Source organism: Topomyia yanbarensis, chromosome 2 (assembly GCF_030247195.1).
Source record: "Topomyia yanbarensis strain Yona2022 chromosome 2, ASM3024719v1, whole genome shotgun sequence".
Taxonomy (NCBI): domain Eukaryota; kingdom Metazoa; phylum Arthropoda; class Insecta; order Diptera; family Culicidae; genus Topomyia; species Topomyia yanbarensis.
The window spans coordinates 466,346,374-466,363,484 of NC_080671.1; the positions used below are offsets into that span (position 1 = coordinate 466,346,374).

The following is a 17,111-nucleotide window of genomic DNA, read 5'->3' on the forward strand; positions in this document are numbered from 1 at the left end:
AGAACAGCAAATTTAAGTTGTTTGAGAGACATTTTAGCGAAATTTTTACCTTTTTTGCTTTCATCGGAGTATCGGTTTGAATCACAATTTGCTATGTGATCGCACGCCCAGGCCTGTAACTCCAGAACCGGAAGTCGGATCGGGATGAAATTAAATAGCCATTTACGGGGACGCAATACCTTTCATTTGAGACCAAGTTTAGCCGAATCGGTCTAGCCATCTCCGAGAAACCGATGTGACTGTTATTCTGAATTTAGATACTTCCGCCGGGGCTTCCGGAACCGATGATGGTGGCCAATGTGACCAAAGAGACTTTGAATGGCTGTTAATGACCTAGTACTACAAATCGAAGCAGTTGTGGTCACATTTTGGAAAAAATTTCACCATTATACATTCATTGCAGAATTTCTTAAAATCGACATTTTTTGCGTGATCGTACTCATCACCCTGTAATTCCGGAACTGGAAGTCGGATCCATTAGAAATTCAATAGCAGCCTATGGGAACGTTGCACCTTTCATTTGGGACTAAGTTTGTCAAAATCGGTTCAGCCATCTCTGAGAAAAATGAGTGACATTTTTGGTCACATACACACACACACATACATACATACATACATATATACATACACACATACATACACACAGATATTTTGCGATCTCGGCGAACTGAGTCGAATGTTATATGAGACTCGGCCCTCCGGGCCTCGGTTAGAAAGTCGGTTTTTGGAGCAATTGCATAACCTTTCTATATGAGAAAGACAAAAGAATAATATTTAATTAGCTTAATCAGCATGAGTTCAATGTTATCTTCATGTGATTATATTTTGAAATGTTGGTGGAATGGGTTTAAAAGTGGAGGGAATGGGGGGTTAGTAGAGTGGGAGTGGAGGATGCGTCAGAAATCCTTCATCTTATTTTGGTATACGGGGTGGATGAAGGAAATGCGGGCGTGAGGGTGGTCCAAGGGGATGGTAGTGATGAAGGAGGGAGATGTAAGGGCAAGGCGGGGGGGGGGGGGGCGGAGGGGCTCTGATGCAATACTCAGCTGCATATTTTGCCTTAAATTTGAAACTTGGTTTGAGAAAATCGGTTCAGTCATCACCGAAGAGCCAATGTGACTTTATTTTTGGAATATGCCCGGAATTCCGGACTTCCGGAATCGTCGATAGTGGACAATATATTCAAAGAATGTTTGATTGGCAATCAGTGATCTAGATCTGCGATTAGAAGTAATTTGGTGACCATTTCAATAGTTTTTAGCCTCTGAGGTATTACGATTGTACCGATTTATATGGGAAATTCCAGTGTATCCTTACTAACACCCCTGTAACTCCGGAAGCAAGAGTCAGAACAGAATGAAATTCAGCAGCAGTCAATGGTATTACTGTATCTTTCATTTGAAATCAAGTTTGTAAAAATCGGTAGAGAATTCGTTGGGGAATGGGTGTGATATTAGCTTAGGAACTTGGCGGGTTCCCCGGGGGCGTCATGAACTGTCATAGGTGGCCAATGTGGTCAAAGCTGCTTTGATTGATCATTAGTGATCCAGACCCGCAAACTAGAGTAATGTTACATAAATTTTAATATGTTTTACATCATTTGAACATCATGGTGGTACCAGTTTGTATGGGAATTTGCTGGGTGACCGCACTCTTCAACCCGTAACTCCGGAACCGGAAGTCGGATCAACTAAAAATTCAATAGCAGCTTATGGGAGCGTTATACCTTTCATATGAAACTAAGTTTGCGAAAATCGGTTCAGCCATCTCTGAGAAAATTGTGTGAGTTTAAATGACACACACACACATACACACACACATACACACACATACATACACACACACAGACATTTGCCGATCTCGACGAACTGAATCGAATGGTGTATGACACTCGGCCCTCCGGGCCTCCGTTAAAAAGTCGATTTTTACAGTGATTGCATAGCCTTTCTTTATATGAGAATGGCAAAAAGGTGCGAAATCGGCAAAGTCCCAAAAAGTCGATTTCTATAAAAAAAAAATTTCGAGATAACATAAAATCTCGACGTTTCATGCATTTTAAAGATGTTTGGCATCAAAAATACGAATTCGATTTCTGAAATTTCATGGGGTCCCCCCTTTGAAAAAAAATTTGAGTTCCGGCTTATATGGGAAATTCATGTGTGACCGGACCGTTCAGTCTATATTTCCGGAACCATACAAGCGATCCGTGAGAAATTTTACAGACATCTGTGGGGATATCATTTGAGACTAAGTTTGTGAAAATCGGCCCAACCATTTCCGAGAAACTGATATGAGTTTGCTAGTTATGAAAGATGGCCGCTTTTCCCGGGCACTTCCGGAACCGTCTATGGTGGTCAATGTAGTCAACGAAAGTTTGTTTGGCCGTCGGTGACCTAGAACTGCAAAGTTAAGTTATTTGAGAGACATTTTAGCGAAATTTTTACCTTTTTTGCTTCCATCGGAGTATCGGTTTGAATCACAATTTGCTATGTGATCGCACGCCACAACCCGTAACTCCGGAACCGGAAGTCGGTTGGGGATAAAATTTAATAGCCATTTACGGGGACGCAACATCTTTCATTTGAGACTAAGTTTGGTTGATTCGGTCTAGCCACCTCCGAGAAACCGATGTGACTGTTAGTCTGAATTTGGATACTTCCGCCGGGGCTTCCGGAACCGATGATGGTGGCCAATGTGACCAAAGAGACTTTGAATGGCTGTTAATGACCTAGTACTACAAATCGAAGCAGTTGTGGTCACATTTTGGAAAATTTTTCACCATTATACATTCATTGCAGAATTTATTAAAATCGACATTTTCTGCGTGATCGTACTCATCACCCTGTAATTCCGGAACCGGAAGTCGGATCTATTAGAAATTCACTAGCAGCCTATGGGAACGTTGCACCTTTCATTTGGGACTAAGTTTATAAAAATCAGTTCATCCATCTCTGAGAAAAGTGAGTGAGATTGTGTTCGCGTACACACACAGACGCACATACACACACACACATACATACACACACAGACATTTGCCGAACTCGACGAACTGAATCGAATGGTATATGTCACTCGGCCCTCCGGGCCTCCGTTAAAAAGTCGGTTTTCAGAGCAATTGCAATACCTTTCTATTGAGAAAGGCAAAACAATTTTGATACGCAATTTGTTCGATCTACGTTCAACAAATGAATGAAACATCCCGACATAATTGACCATTCATTAAGTGTACTGATGAGTTACGTTTAAGTGTACTGATGAGTTACGTTTACTTTTCTACCCTGCTGTTGCTCTAATTGTCCACTCTAAGTTTATAATGTATTGATTTCATATAATGCCTTTGTAACTTATTTGGCACTATACATATCAAACATTTTAAAAATACACAACAATGTTTAGCAGAAACGGTTTGGAAACTAACAATGACATGACAATCTTGTTGATACCTGAGATTCATCCAAGGACCACATCCATTACTGTAGCAACGAAAAATCCAAAAACGGGATGGTTATTGTAGTGCTTGGTATGTTTCAGCGACAAAACATTAAATAGGAGATGACTAATGACCGTATCAGCTTGTTGAAGATAATGACCAAGTTCCTCAACAATTGTCTGATCAACGCATACGCGCCAACGAATGGAACGTCTAACCCGATTATATGATAGTTGAGTTCTACAAGCGCATAGACAAGAACTATGAATAGTGCATCAAACATCGCGTGAAACTGATCAGCGGGGCGGCAAATGCGTAGGTCGGGAGACAAGAGTTTTTTCATTCAGTTACTGGAGAGGAATAGTCTCCACTGAATCACCAACTACAACGTAAACGTCCATATCGCATCTAGAGAAATGGCTATATTTAGTGTCAACTTACTACAACACAATATTCATAAACACAACTGGAGACATCTGAATGGTGAAACTCAAAACATCCATGTTTTTTCAAAACATCCATGTTTTTACGAACAGTTTATATTTCCTTGATATCATCGATGCTAGTATCTTCAATTCTGACCATAATGTGGTGCGAGAGAACTACGTCCCTGTTTCAAACCGTGATGAATCACGATGTTGCCGAAGAACATGCTCAAAAGATAAACGAACGATTAGAAGAACGATCAACTGCCACCATAAATACTGCGAAGTACCAGGTTCGCAGGAGGGCCCACCACACAAGGACATCAGCGAATCGGCTGGTGTGACGTGGAATGAACGATATCGACAAACAAGAAAACCCAGACTAGGAGCCGAATGCTTGCAGTGGTCACACAGGCAACTTATACATTGATGTGAGAACAGCCGGGACAGAATTCGTTTCAGCGATGTAAAAAACGTGAGCACCACGAAAAAAGATTTGTCGAAGTCCTAGAAAAGCTCTTCTTGAAAGATGTGCAAAAGTTTGTCGAGACGATTACTAGCACGAAAAAGAAAAGTTTTGCGTTATCAGATAAAATCGTGATGTGGAATCTCTTGGTAGAAGAGTAACTGCCAGGAGTCGTCATTGAACGGACAATCAAATAAGAAAGGAAAACTCAGAAAAAGGATTGAAGATAATGGACAAACTATGGAAGCACCCTGCCCAGAAGAAGTTGAAGATACTGTGATAAATGGGTAAACAATTATGTTCTATATGGATAGAATTCACGATATATGTATGCATTTAGTTGACAGCATTGTAATTGTATACTTACATTTTTTAATATCGCCCAGGACCATATCTAGGATAGAATGCTATGGGACTGAGTTAGTGCAACGCAAAATAGTAATGGTGTGAACCAACGTAATATATATTTCAGGTTCGAACCTCGCCCGAATTTCAGCTCAAGCAAAGCCTTTTTTGAACAGTCACCCTTGAATGTTAGGTTTTTATATATTTATCTATGACAGAAAATGAAAACTTTGAACCAGATTTCATACCAGTTATAAAATGAAGATTGTATCATTTAGAATGGCTAAGTTCTACGGTCTCCTTGCGTGTACTGGTCTTTCTGCTTCGCTTCAGTATATCGTTGCCCATTACTTTGTCTTGATGCTTCAACCAGTGTCAAATACGCACTACTCAAATTAGAGGATGAAATCTTATTTTTCCACACCGCGTTTTTTGGTGAGCATGTTATAAACATTTGTGAACAACGACTTTTTCAAATGAAATGCTAGATTTTTGTTTGGCATATCTTGTCAAACCAATCAAAGTAACCAACAGTGTGCCTAGAATATTTTCGCTGTCAACGTATTTTTCTATTGAAGCGGTCCCTTAATTCTTCAAAACTCCCAGGACGATGAGAGTAGTTCGCCTGTTCCGGTGGGGGTATAGCGTATGCACTGACTAGGCCTTGAATATCCCAGGAGTTGCCCGTTCAAGTATGGGAACAGCAGCGATCACCTTTGTGCGTCCTGGAAACGGTAAGGTTACTCGGGTGCCGAGAGTTGTGCTCAGTGCCGGCGGAAAGCGTGGGTAGTATGGGTAGTACTACACACTCGAAAATAACTAAAAATGGTCTACTTACGCAATCCAGGTCTGATCAATCCAGCATTAAGATTTCCGTCGAAAGTTTCGTTTTTCATAACAACCTAAAATGCGTGTTTGAAAATCAGAGCGTTAGAATTAAGATTTCCGTGAATATGGAAGATGCGCCCCCCTTTCCTTCTTGATAGTACCGGTACTAAGACGACACTTTTGGATTTGTGGCCACAACTGCATATGGCCTGCCAAACCAAGTACTTTTTAAGAGATTCTTTGCTCGGTAATACTGGGCAACGATATTCTTTCACATTACATAATGAAAACCCAAACACGAATGCTGCTGGAAGCTCATATGTTTCATCATCTTAAATCTTTTGTATTCGAATGCGTCTAACAAACGTCAACGGCCGTTCTACGCAGCGCCTGTGAATGCCAAAAACAATTATATTTTTTTATTATTTCAACTTCACTTTTGTTGAGCCTCAGCACAATAAATTAACAGTTCAGCAAAGTTTGACGGTTTTGAATTGCTGTAATTGTAGTCAAATATTTTTTTCGTTAAAAATATTGCCGGTATTTCAACTCGGCAAAATTTTGCTGATATTCGACAATCAAAATTTAGTGTGTTTCTTGCCGGTGATGTACTCAACACATATCCAGCCTCAGATTTGGTCATGTCGAGTCGATGAATGTTCAGTTACCATGCGACCCCTTCAAAAACTGTTTGCCAATACGAAACAAGTTTATCAATTGAAGTTTCGACAGATTCTCGCCAACCAAAACATAATAAAGGAACAGGTAATGCTAAATAACATCCAACTATTTATGATCTAGAAATTAAAATTTCCAATACATAAATCCACTCCTGCCGAAAAATAGTACTGAATCACATTCGCTACAACTACTCGAATTTCCATTCCACATTACCAGTCAGCGACTGCTCGAACCGATCATATTCCCCTTGAGAGTGTATGTTCGTTGGAACAGTACCCGACCATCGCATAGGCGGCAGTCTACCGTGCGCGTTTGACTTATATGTTTTTATGCTGTCTGTTCCTTCACCACTATGTGTGTGTGTGCGTGTGCTAACGGAGCGCAATGTTTTCCTTTTTGCGGCGGGTTGTGCTACGATGCGATGCGAACGAGCAACGGTGTATCTGCTGGCAGTCAGTATGCATTTAGCAATCGCACGTTGAACACCCTTGTTCCTGTCGGTTCGGTTCGCTGTCATCGGGTGAAGTGTGCTTCGAACTCTCGCTTGACGTGATATATTTTGTGCGAGGGGATTACCGACGAACGATCATCGGAAGCTAGTGGATTTCGCGAACAGTGATTAAATGTGTCATAGAGGAAACGATTCTTAAACTGAATAGATCACGCTTGTTGTTTTCTTGTGTGTGGTTTCCCGACGAAGAATTGAGCATTCGGACGAACGCATCCAAAAGGAAGCCCACCGAGAGTGGGAGTGCCGGGAGAAAAATTACCATTTATCGAAACGAAGTGCAGCGAGAAAAGGAAAAGCAGAAAATTGATTTTTACAGTTTTAAGCCTGTTATTTTTTCGGGTTCGGTTTTGATTCTTTCGGGAGTGAGTGAGTCCGAGAAACGGGAGCGATAACACTGGTGCAAGTGATAAAGAAGCTCATTTTTCCGGTTGATCGATCATTTGCCGATCAGCAGTTGCAGTGTACTGCAGTGATTTGTTTCGCACAATTTGCCACGGTCTACTGAGTTGCGGTTCAATGTTAGCGATTTTAATTCAGTGCTTACTCGATTGATGAATGATTTATCTGCTACAAACCTCTTAAAGAGTGTGTATCTAGTTAGTGCTAGACGCGTGTGTGTGTGTCAAGAACGTACGTGCGCTGGATTCTCGTTCTCGGAACGTTTATGACAGATTGAGGCTACCTTAACCGTAACCGTACCCACAAGAAAATGTGAGTGATTGAGTATCAAGCGTGAAACACATAACCACAAGCACATTTTATTTGGATTAACAAATCATCTGTCATCTATCATCTGTGGCTTTTAGCTGACAAACCGAGCCAAGTGCGCGCAATTCACCCCTCATTAATCCGATCAACGGAGATCAAGCGAACTCATTCATAAACCGACCAGCGAACGAACGTAAACGTGTGTCTGCGTGTGTGTGTTTGTGATCAATCACATGTGGTCCGACAGATTGAAACCGATGGCGATCCTGATGGTGGATTAGGATCAACGAAACGATACCGCGGTAGTCACGTGCTACCGATCAACGATACGAATCTCATCATCTAATTAACACAACCATTCATCGTCTACTGGCTAATCTTCCCGTTGTTAGATAGGTCTAGCGATACGCAGTTTCAGAGGGAAGGTTTTTCCAGGAGTGAAGATGAAATACCTCAACTCTGGACACCGGGAATCGTACACCCTGGTCGTCCGTAAGAGGTATATGAAACGGATGCTGTATGTACATATATTTTTTTTTTTGTTTTGACTGCGAGTGCGCGCCCCACACACACACTACCTTCCTGCCTAGTCCTGCCGTAGTCTTACTTCCTATCCCGTGTCGGTAGGTTGACACGACACAGGCAGCGCACGATTTGGCATCGCTCACGATAAACTGACAGATCGTTCGATTTGACTGTCACTTTGACGTGGAGACGTGTCTGGCGTGTGTTGACTCTTGTTGTACAACAGTGAACTATAGCTTTGCTGCTTGCCGAAGCCTACTACTATTTGAGGCGCCGCCGTCCCCCGTACATTAGAGTATTAGTTGATAGCATGTGGTTTCGTAGTGTTTAGTGTAGAAATGCTCTGTAGTTGCCGATGCGGGAGCGAAAAGCATAAGCGCTACTCGGTACCCGGGTTGAGCGTAAGTGGCTTATCAGTGTTTCATTCAGGGGGCGATAAATTTTCGCCTGAAATAAACCGCAATGGTGTGGTAGTTATCCCCGCATTCCTTGGGCATTTCGTTTCCTTGTTTTTGTTGGCGCGGAGAAATTTTGTTTCTGTTGAAATAATTTGGATTTTTGTTTTCTTTTCCACTGAGAGTAGAAGATTCTTATCTTCTGGAAGAAATTAGACGGAGGTTTATACAAAATGAAATACTGTATTAAAATAAGTTTTAATGATATTTAAAAAGATATTTAAAATAATAATGATGAGGTAACATTTTAGAAAGTATTAAAAAATGTCTTTCCTCTCTGGTGTTCAAACATACCACGAGACAGAATACTTTTATCAAGACAACCGACCGGACAATTTTGGATGAACATGACAATCAGTGCGAAACAGAGGTAGAAGTAAAGATGCGCAAACTAGGAATCTTGATGGATCTGTATCTGAAAGACAGCGTGATCCCGGAAAGAGGTCTTAATTTGTATGGCAAGTATTGCAGAAATTACCAGTTGGTAATTTCTGCAATACTTGCCATACAAATTAAGACCTCTTTCCGGGATCACGTGTTCTAAAATATACCTTCTCGAAGCAAATTGAGACTGTATGGAGGAACAAAATACTCAAACTTCGATTGTTCTGAATACAAATTGTATTGAAGGACAATTTGATCGTTGAGTCTAGTATTGGACCCGGGAATATGGATTCAAACACTTGTTCGATTAGTTATGCCTGAAGTTCGATCAGTGGGCGCCCTCATATGTGTCTTCTAGGGGAATGTTTCGTTTCTCCTTGACCTCAGAGAAGATTTTTACACTTGTAAATCTTGTACTAAGTTTGCTGCCATGCGGCATGCCATTGTTATTTAACACATAAGACTTCTGCACTCTCCAATCGAAAAGAATGCAAGCTACCTAATAGACAGCTTGCAATAAGATAGATCGCCAGCTTTTTGATGAGAATATCGTGATCGATAATTTCGAATGAGATCGATGAACAGAGCTCCAATTATTTTCTTGTTATACAATGCACCGTGTATATTTTCTACTAGGTCGCATCTTGCCAAAATCCACATTGATGTTCGTATAGCAACTTGAAACGGTTTGGGTAATTCTCGATGCCAGCGACAATGAGCGACAATTTCCTATAATTTTTTCCTTCAAGAACACCTAAATTCTCTCAGTGTATTCCTTGCCCCTACGATGTTTGTTCCCTCATTCGAAAGTATATCGATGCATTCCCCTCGTTTCGTGAAAAATCGACATAGAGCTTGAAGAAGTCAATCAGTGGACAAATCAGAAACAAGCTCTAGATGTACGACTTCGGTATACACGAACATAAAGAGTGCAGCGGGATAGTGTGTGGCTGGCAGAAGATATACTGGATTAAAATAATCGGTGTCAGTTCGTGAGAATGGATGGGAATCAGGAATCAGGAATCAGAATATATTGGCTCAAATGGCACGTTCCCCGTACATAGTCGGGGACACCGTCACTCTGGATGCTGGCAGCTCCCTCATAAATTGTACGAAAACACTGTAGACCTTTGCTTACGATCTGTCTAACGACATCCCTCCCTCCTGAGAGGCAAATAACGCAATTTAACGATACCCAATAGATGCTGAAAACCTGCGTATAGAAGACACTCGTGCTAGTTCTGCAAATAGCATGCGATTGAGAACACGACGAACGTCTAAGGAATTGAATATTTAGTATCTTCACATTCTTCAGCTAGAGCTTGTGCGACCACTGCTAGTTACTACTTCGTTGTTGATCCGATCTAGCTGAAACTAAATCATTAGATGATAATTCCTGGGACTAACAAGTCATTCTTCAATGAACAATTCCTGGTAATCCCAAATTGTTTATTGATCATTATTGTACATCCCACAAGTGTCACGGAAGAAGAGGCAGATTGTCAGAAAGGATGGAAACTCTAAATTGTGCTGGAGTTTGCGATTTGAAATTTTAGGATTCTGTTGACTCCAAACCACTAGGAGACTTTTTAGGTGCCTAAAATACGTTTTAGGAGCATGGTAACGGCGAATTGCGAGAATGTATCTAGGAATATACTCACTTAAACTTTTATTTTACCCCGACCGGAGTTTTCCAGCAGTTATTCGTACATTTTTGTATCACTGCTTTGGCAGATCCATTGAGTATGATTTTTAATCGATCATGTGAGCAAGCTAAATTCCCTCATATAGGGAAGCAGTCTTACATGTGTCTCATTTTTAAGGATAGTGATCGGTGGAATGCTGCAAATTACCGTGGAATAAGCAGTCTTTCAGCCTCGAAACTTTTGGATATGATTCTGAGTAGTGCTTTGTTAGATTGTGCAAAGAATCGCATCTCATTCGATTAGCACGGATTTATGCCAGGAAGATCAGGAAGAACTTACTGAGTTTAACGTCCAAGTTGATTGCGGACATGGAAGCCGCTGAACCACAGATGGATGTCATATATACTGATCGAAAAGCAGCGTTCGACAAAATTGATCGCAGAATACTTCTTTACAAGTTATCTCGTCTCGGAATGTCTTCTCAACTCGTGGCCTGATTGGAATCGTATCTTTCTGGAAGCGTTGAAGTTGGATGACAGCATATCATCTCAGTTCTCAAATACATCAGAGGCGAATAGACAGTCACGTCACCTAGTGACTAGAACGAAATTTTCTTCTGGTCACTAGGCGGCGTGACTATGAGAATAGGTATTCTACAAGGCAGTAATTTAGAACCCTTGCTGTTCGTAATATTTTCAACGATATCGCATTGCTTTTGGGAGCTGGTTGCAAATTAGTGTATGCAGACGACTCGAAACTATACCTCGTTGTTCACACTGTAGAGGATTGCTGGCGCTTACAAGTTCTGCTGCAGCTGTTTATTGATTGGTTCTGCAAACATAAAATAGTCAATAATGTAGCAAACTGCTAAGTGCTAAGATTTCATCGAATTTCATGGCTCGTTAGTTTCGGTTACAGCACTAGCGGCATCTCGTTTTGACAGGAGTCGATCAGGTGTGTGATTTAGGAGTGCAGTTGGATGCGAAGCTTACGTTCGATTTACAACGCTCGTTGATCATCTCCAAAACTTCACGTTAATTGCATCCCATTTTCAAAATTGCTAGACTTCAAGGATCCGCATTGCTTGAAGGCACAGTACTGTTCACTCACTCGTCCAATTCTTAAAAACGCCTCCGTCCTCGGATAAAGGTGGATTATACCACCGTAGAGAAGAGTTCGTTGGCATGTGGTGCCCTTTCAGCAAGGCAATATTTCTAATTGTACTTGTCTGTTTACTTCGCTTCCCAGAAGTTTCGCCGTACAGAGAAAATAACCTAGTTTTACGAAGTAGTTTCATTGAGTCGCAGTTCAGTGAATCACGTCGGTGTAAGACGCAAATCTTCTGAAGTAGTCCTCGTTTAACTCGGCCAGTGGTGAAGCAAAATCCTCCACAATCGTTAGTCGTTTTTCTTCGTCTCCGACTTCGGGTGAGTTTTCCGGTTGTTTTGGATATTTCACTGGATCCTCTTTCGACCAATTTGGTCTCTTTCCCCAGAATTTATTCCCCAACATGTCTTCTGAAGCTATTCTTCTGGAATTCAAATCGGTGGGATTTTCAACTCCAAGTACAAGTAGTAGCTCGAATCTTGTAGCTATTCGTAGAGCTGAGTAGCTAACAATGCACCGCAAAGTACTTTTCGTGGAATTGTTTGTTTGGCATTTACTTGGGGAAATTTTGGAATTTGCGGCCATAGCAAAACTTCTGTGAATTCTAACTCTGCTTCTAAAGTGTTCTCTGAAGCCTCGAAAAAGCAGTGTAGGTCAACTGATATTGCTTCTGGAATGATACCGCAGCGTTCGCTGCTCATCGTGTTGAATAGCAGTAGTTGAGCATGGGACTACCTCCAAACCTCACTTAGGGTCCATCCATAAATGACGTAGCATTATATGGGGGAGTTTTGTATCTTATGATGATGTGTGGCGACGGGGGTAGGGGTTCATGTTATGCTAGGTTTGTGACGAAATGCTACAATGGGGGAGGGAGTGTTAAAAATCACTCTAAAAATGTTACGTCATTTATGGATGGTCCCTTACCGTGGAAGATCTGATCACATTCCAGTTTTCCGCCATTTTCATCTTGAATTGTCCACAGATGCTGCATAAATGTTTTGCCGTAGTATTGACCGCTCCTAGCAATCCCAATGGTCAAATAATGTAGTAAAAAATGACAGGATTAAACGCTTCAAAAATTCGGTCTCCTCTTTCGACTTGGACATGTTGAATTGGAATCTTAGTACCTTGGGTTTTGGCAGCCACGCTAGATCTTGAATTTACATGAATGGGATTTAATCCAGATAAACCTCCTCGGAACGAATCGGCAAATCTTCTGGCGGGATGGAGTAGCATGGAATCGTCGAAGCCTATTCTATGAGCATAAGTCTTCTTGTCCAGTTGAAATGACAATTCAACTTTCTCAGCACGATAATCACTTCTGTCTCATCAACCCTTTGGCCACCCGCAAGGCGAGATGCGAGTCTTGATAGTACATCCGCCATGTTTGTTTAATATTTTCCTATGAAATTAGTTTAATTAAATTTAAATTTAAACCTATCTTGAATTTGAATGCCTAGATATTCTGTGTTTTTTGTTGTTGGATTGGAAGTTGCTAAGAAAAGCGACTCTTATGGTATTATGTGGTATTTTCCAGAGATTGCGAAACTGATCTTGGGTTGTACTTTCTGGAAAAGTTTTGGGATTGTGCCTACTGTCGATCTGGGACACAGACTAGATATCAGATCTCAGCAATTCCAACAAACTTATCGTTTTCACGCTGGAACCGTTAGGCGCGTTGCCAGACGGAGGAAAATTTCACTTTCCACAATCGATATACCTGTGGCCGCAACGGTTCCTACGGAGAAATTGATTGAGGCGGAGCTCGAGTTGACATTCCAGAAACACGACAAGAATTACTGGAAATTGTGAAGTACACTCAAGTTTTTTTTTACGCGGTTTTTTTTTGCGCGGTATTTTTTTACGCGGTTTTTTTTACGCGGATTTTGAAATTTACGCGGTTTTTGAAATTTACGCGGTTTTCATTCACGCGGATTTTGGAATTTACGCGGTATCCATTAATGAGGTTCCCTTTAACGCGGATTCTTAAATTTAAGTGGTCTTCATTTACGCGGATTTTGAAATTTACGCGGTTTTCATTTACGCGGCTTGTATCCCCCGCGTAAAAAAAACCTGAGTGTATCTTACTCGGTGGGCGCAACCTCGGACCAGCCAAGGTACCGCTGCTCTCCTAGCTTACAGTAGGATATAGGTATAGATTGAGTGAATTCGGAAAATGGACACATCATAGAGGGGTGCTACAGCGAATGGATAACATATATGATTGGAAATTATAAAATCAAACAAAGAAGAAGTTTCGTTAAATATGTGGTTACATCTTTCTAGTGGATTGTTTTGTCAACTTGCAGTACGGTGAGTGATCCACTGCAGAGTGGTGTTACGAAGATCATGGGCAGGCACAAACAAATAAACGCGTGAGAGAAGATCTGTACTCTCGATATTACCGAAATTCTTTGCAGGAAGATACGGCGATTCGCCAGAGTCTGCAGATCGGCGGTAATGCAAATGAATCGTTCCATGCAAGTTTTCTGAGAGCGAATTGCGCGAAACATTTTTGTATACGTTTTAATCGGTTACTCCAGAACACTTCTGATCAGGGTATACTAAAATGATTTAAGGTCGAATCAGCTCAACTTACTATCGAAGAGCACTCCCAAATCACGGGTCGAGTAGAGTAACGTCCTGGAGTAAGCAAGCGTCCGAAACTAATTGCTTTACATGTATTAACGTTGACTTTGATTCAATTAGGCGTGCATAAATTGAATGATACTGATGTCTTCTTGAAGTACTACGGCGTCAAGTACAGAAGTCCTCATATAACAATTTTCCAGACTTGATACGATAATAAATAAAATAAAAATAAGTGGGCCCAGATGACAACCTTGCGGGACACCTGTGGACGTTCTGAATGTGCTTGAGTACGAGTTTTTTTATACGAATGCCGAGCGATCGGAAAGATAAGATTGTATACTGATTTTGTGCGGTACTTGTCGAAAGCTTTTGAAAAATCGATATAAATTGCGTCCAACTTATGACGCTTCTCGACGTCGGGAAACAACCTAGAAATGTAAGCTTCTTGGAAGATGTGGATCGTTTCATGACAAATCAGTGTTGATACTGCGAGATAATGTGAGATGCATCTGCATAGTTGCAGATCAGCTTTTCGAGAACTTTGGAGAGACAGTTTGATAATGAGATACCTCTGTAATTTTTGACGTTGTGAATATTTCCAGTCTTATCGATAGGAACTATTGCAGCTTCATTCCAGGCGATATAAAAATGTCCCAAGCGAGAGAAGATTGAAAATGACGGACACTGGAAGAGACAACACGTGGGCGCAGATTTTTAAAAGTTTAGTCCGAATCAGTAAACAGATTCACGGAAACCGCTAGAGATTGCTCAGTTGTGTTTCCAAGAAGAACTACCGGATTGTTTTCTGCTATTAACGAAGTTTCTAAACGTTTCTGGGCGACCAGGAAGGCTATTTTGCACACGGTTCAATCTCAGTCTGAATCTCAGCGTTCCACTACGGATATTTGAAATACATCCTCCCGTTGACTCGCTTCAACAGAACCTTTTGGAGGAGCATTTCATATATGTTGATGGAGAACAAAGCGACTACATCGTCAAGTTCATTATAACACATACGGTCGGTTCAGTCACCCTCTGATGCCGGTTCGAAAATCGAACAGAGAAATAAGGGTCATTCTTGATTCTAGAAGGTCAATCCGGTATATGCCGGAAATTTTTTTCCATCATCAATTAAAAGGATCTTCTTTCAGATTCTTTTTTTTTCTTTAAATTGACATGTACTACTTTATTTCCCATGGCCAATTTTGAAACTACCGAAAAAAATTCTAAACGCATTGATCCCGACCACACTTTTTATTGAAAAAGCCAACTGGTTTCTCTGGAATAAAACATTAAATTCTGGAAAAATCATGTTTTTTTTTACTTGTTTATTGCTTGTCCACCTGAAAAAAAAACTCTGGAAGATGGTTTCAATCTGAAACATTGGCAACACTGATCAAAATATTTGCATTTCCGGATTCAAAGCATCAAAAAATATTTAAAAAATGCGATATCAATTTATCTTACATTTACGAGAAGAATTCTAAAAGGAAATTGAAGCTCCTATACGCACTGTTTATTTGCAATCCAGACGCGCACTCTTGCCCAAGAACCTTGCACAAAAATCAGCGCCTACTGCAGCATATTTGATTGGACCCGATATAATCGGCATTTATGTCACACTCTAAAACAATTTCACAATGATTGTCCGATAAATATCAATAAAACCGGTTTATCAAACCGATTCGACGTTTAAAATTTTTCTCTCTTGCGTATGATGTTGCATTTTTCTGCCTGAATGAACCTCCCCTGAGCTACGAATGATAGAACAATAAGCGACCATTACCCCCGGTGTGGTTGCTTTTCGGCCGGCCCAATCCGCTTAGAATCTAGAGCCACGGACTGCGGACTCGGTGTAACTTTCAATTTACATCTCAATTTATGTTTCTGTTTAACCGTGGCAAGGCTGCTCCCATCAGCTGTCCTTTACGTCCACCGCCGAACAAGGTAGGTATTTGTTTGGCCACTATCGCGCGAAAACGGATGTTTTACTCGGGGTGTAAATTACCGCCGTATTTTGATTTTGGACCTTTTTTGTCGCATTTGTTCTGCGGCAATCGTCGTGTAACCACAAAAGAATGGAATAACAACGGTCCAAACCGAAATAATTGAAAAGAGATCATTTTCAACCCTTGTCCGTTGAGGGGTGGGTTCGGGCTTGGGTTTATTTATTTTTAATTATTCCATATTATTTCAGTAAATAAACGACACGGTGTTTTCCAATTCATCGTTCCGGAGAGATGAGTCTTACCGGTTGTGAAATTGAGAAAGGTGTTTATTTTTTACAATCACACAACTTGCGTGAAATCCTCTTTCAAGCTTCACTGCGACTATTGTCGCACAGAAAATTATGCAAATCAACTGTAATTGATTCCGAACCATTCCGAACGTACATTTTTCGTTCTAATTTAATGAAAATGTCAATTCCGATCGTCGCCCCTTTAATGATTGTAATTTGCAGACTGCACCTCCAACGAGTGGCACGTGGTTGCAAGAACACTCGGAGGTGAAATCAAGCGGTAATTATATTGTTGAAAAATTTCCATTTAATAACACGGTAGCCACTCACCGCACCACAGCAGCAGCAGCTAACTCTCAATCACAAATTGGAGTGTGCTAATCATTGGTGAAGGGGCGGCAACAAATTACGGGGAAAAATAAATCAATCCATTTTGGTTAATAAAAGATCGAACAGAAAACAACTGAGGGCAAAGGCGTTGAGAGAAAATAGCCCCCGCAGGAAAGCGTCATGGATACAAAACAAAAAAAAAACAAGCGAAAAATGGGTTTGGTAATTCATCCATTCATCGTTTTGAATTACCTTATTCTCTCGACAAGAACCTCCGGCGATGATTGAATTTATACCATTAAGAACGGACGAGGGATCGGAATATTAAATCATAATTTTCATAAGTTGCTGGAGTGCTCCCGGTACCCTCGGTCTCGTGGTTCAAACAAGAGGAAGCATGCCGCTTATTGGCACACTTTTCATCCGCTGGCTTAAC

At 41.0% G+C, this 17,111-nt stretch overlaps 1 protein-coding gene across 5 annotated transcripts in view; it reads left to right on the top strand.

Moving 5' to 3' along the window:
- LOC131686141 (rap1 GTPase-activating protein 1) overlaps window positions 1-17,111 on the top strand; it is a 521,880-nt gene that overhangs the window by 242,521 nt on the left and 262,248 nt on the right. Inside the window, exon 1 of one of the 5 annotated variants that reach the window (XM_058970321.1) lies at window positions 6,647-7,397. The exons of 2 other annotated variants lie outside the window; for them this stretch is intronic. Coding sequence is in view for 2 of the 3 variants with exons in the window: in XM_058970319.1 (XP_058826302.1) it covers window positions 7,838-7,911 (74 nt within the window). In the remaining variant the exon portion in view is untranslated. Of the gene's footprint in view, window positions 1-6,646; window positions 7,398-7,464; window positions 7,912-17,111 lie in introns of those variants that run through there. 2 more of the 5 variants (XM_058970320.1, XM_058970319.1) reach the window with 2 other exon arrangements.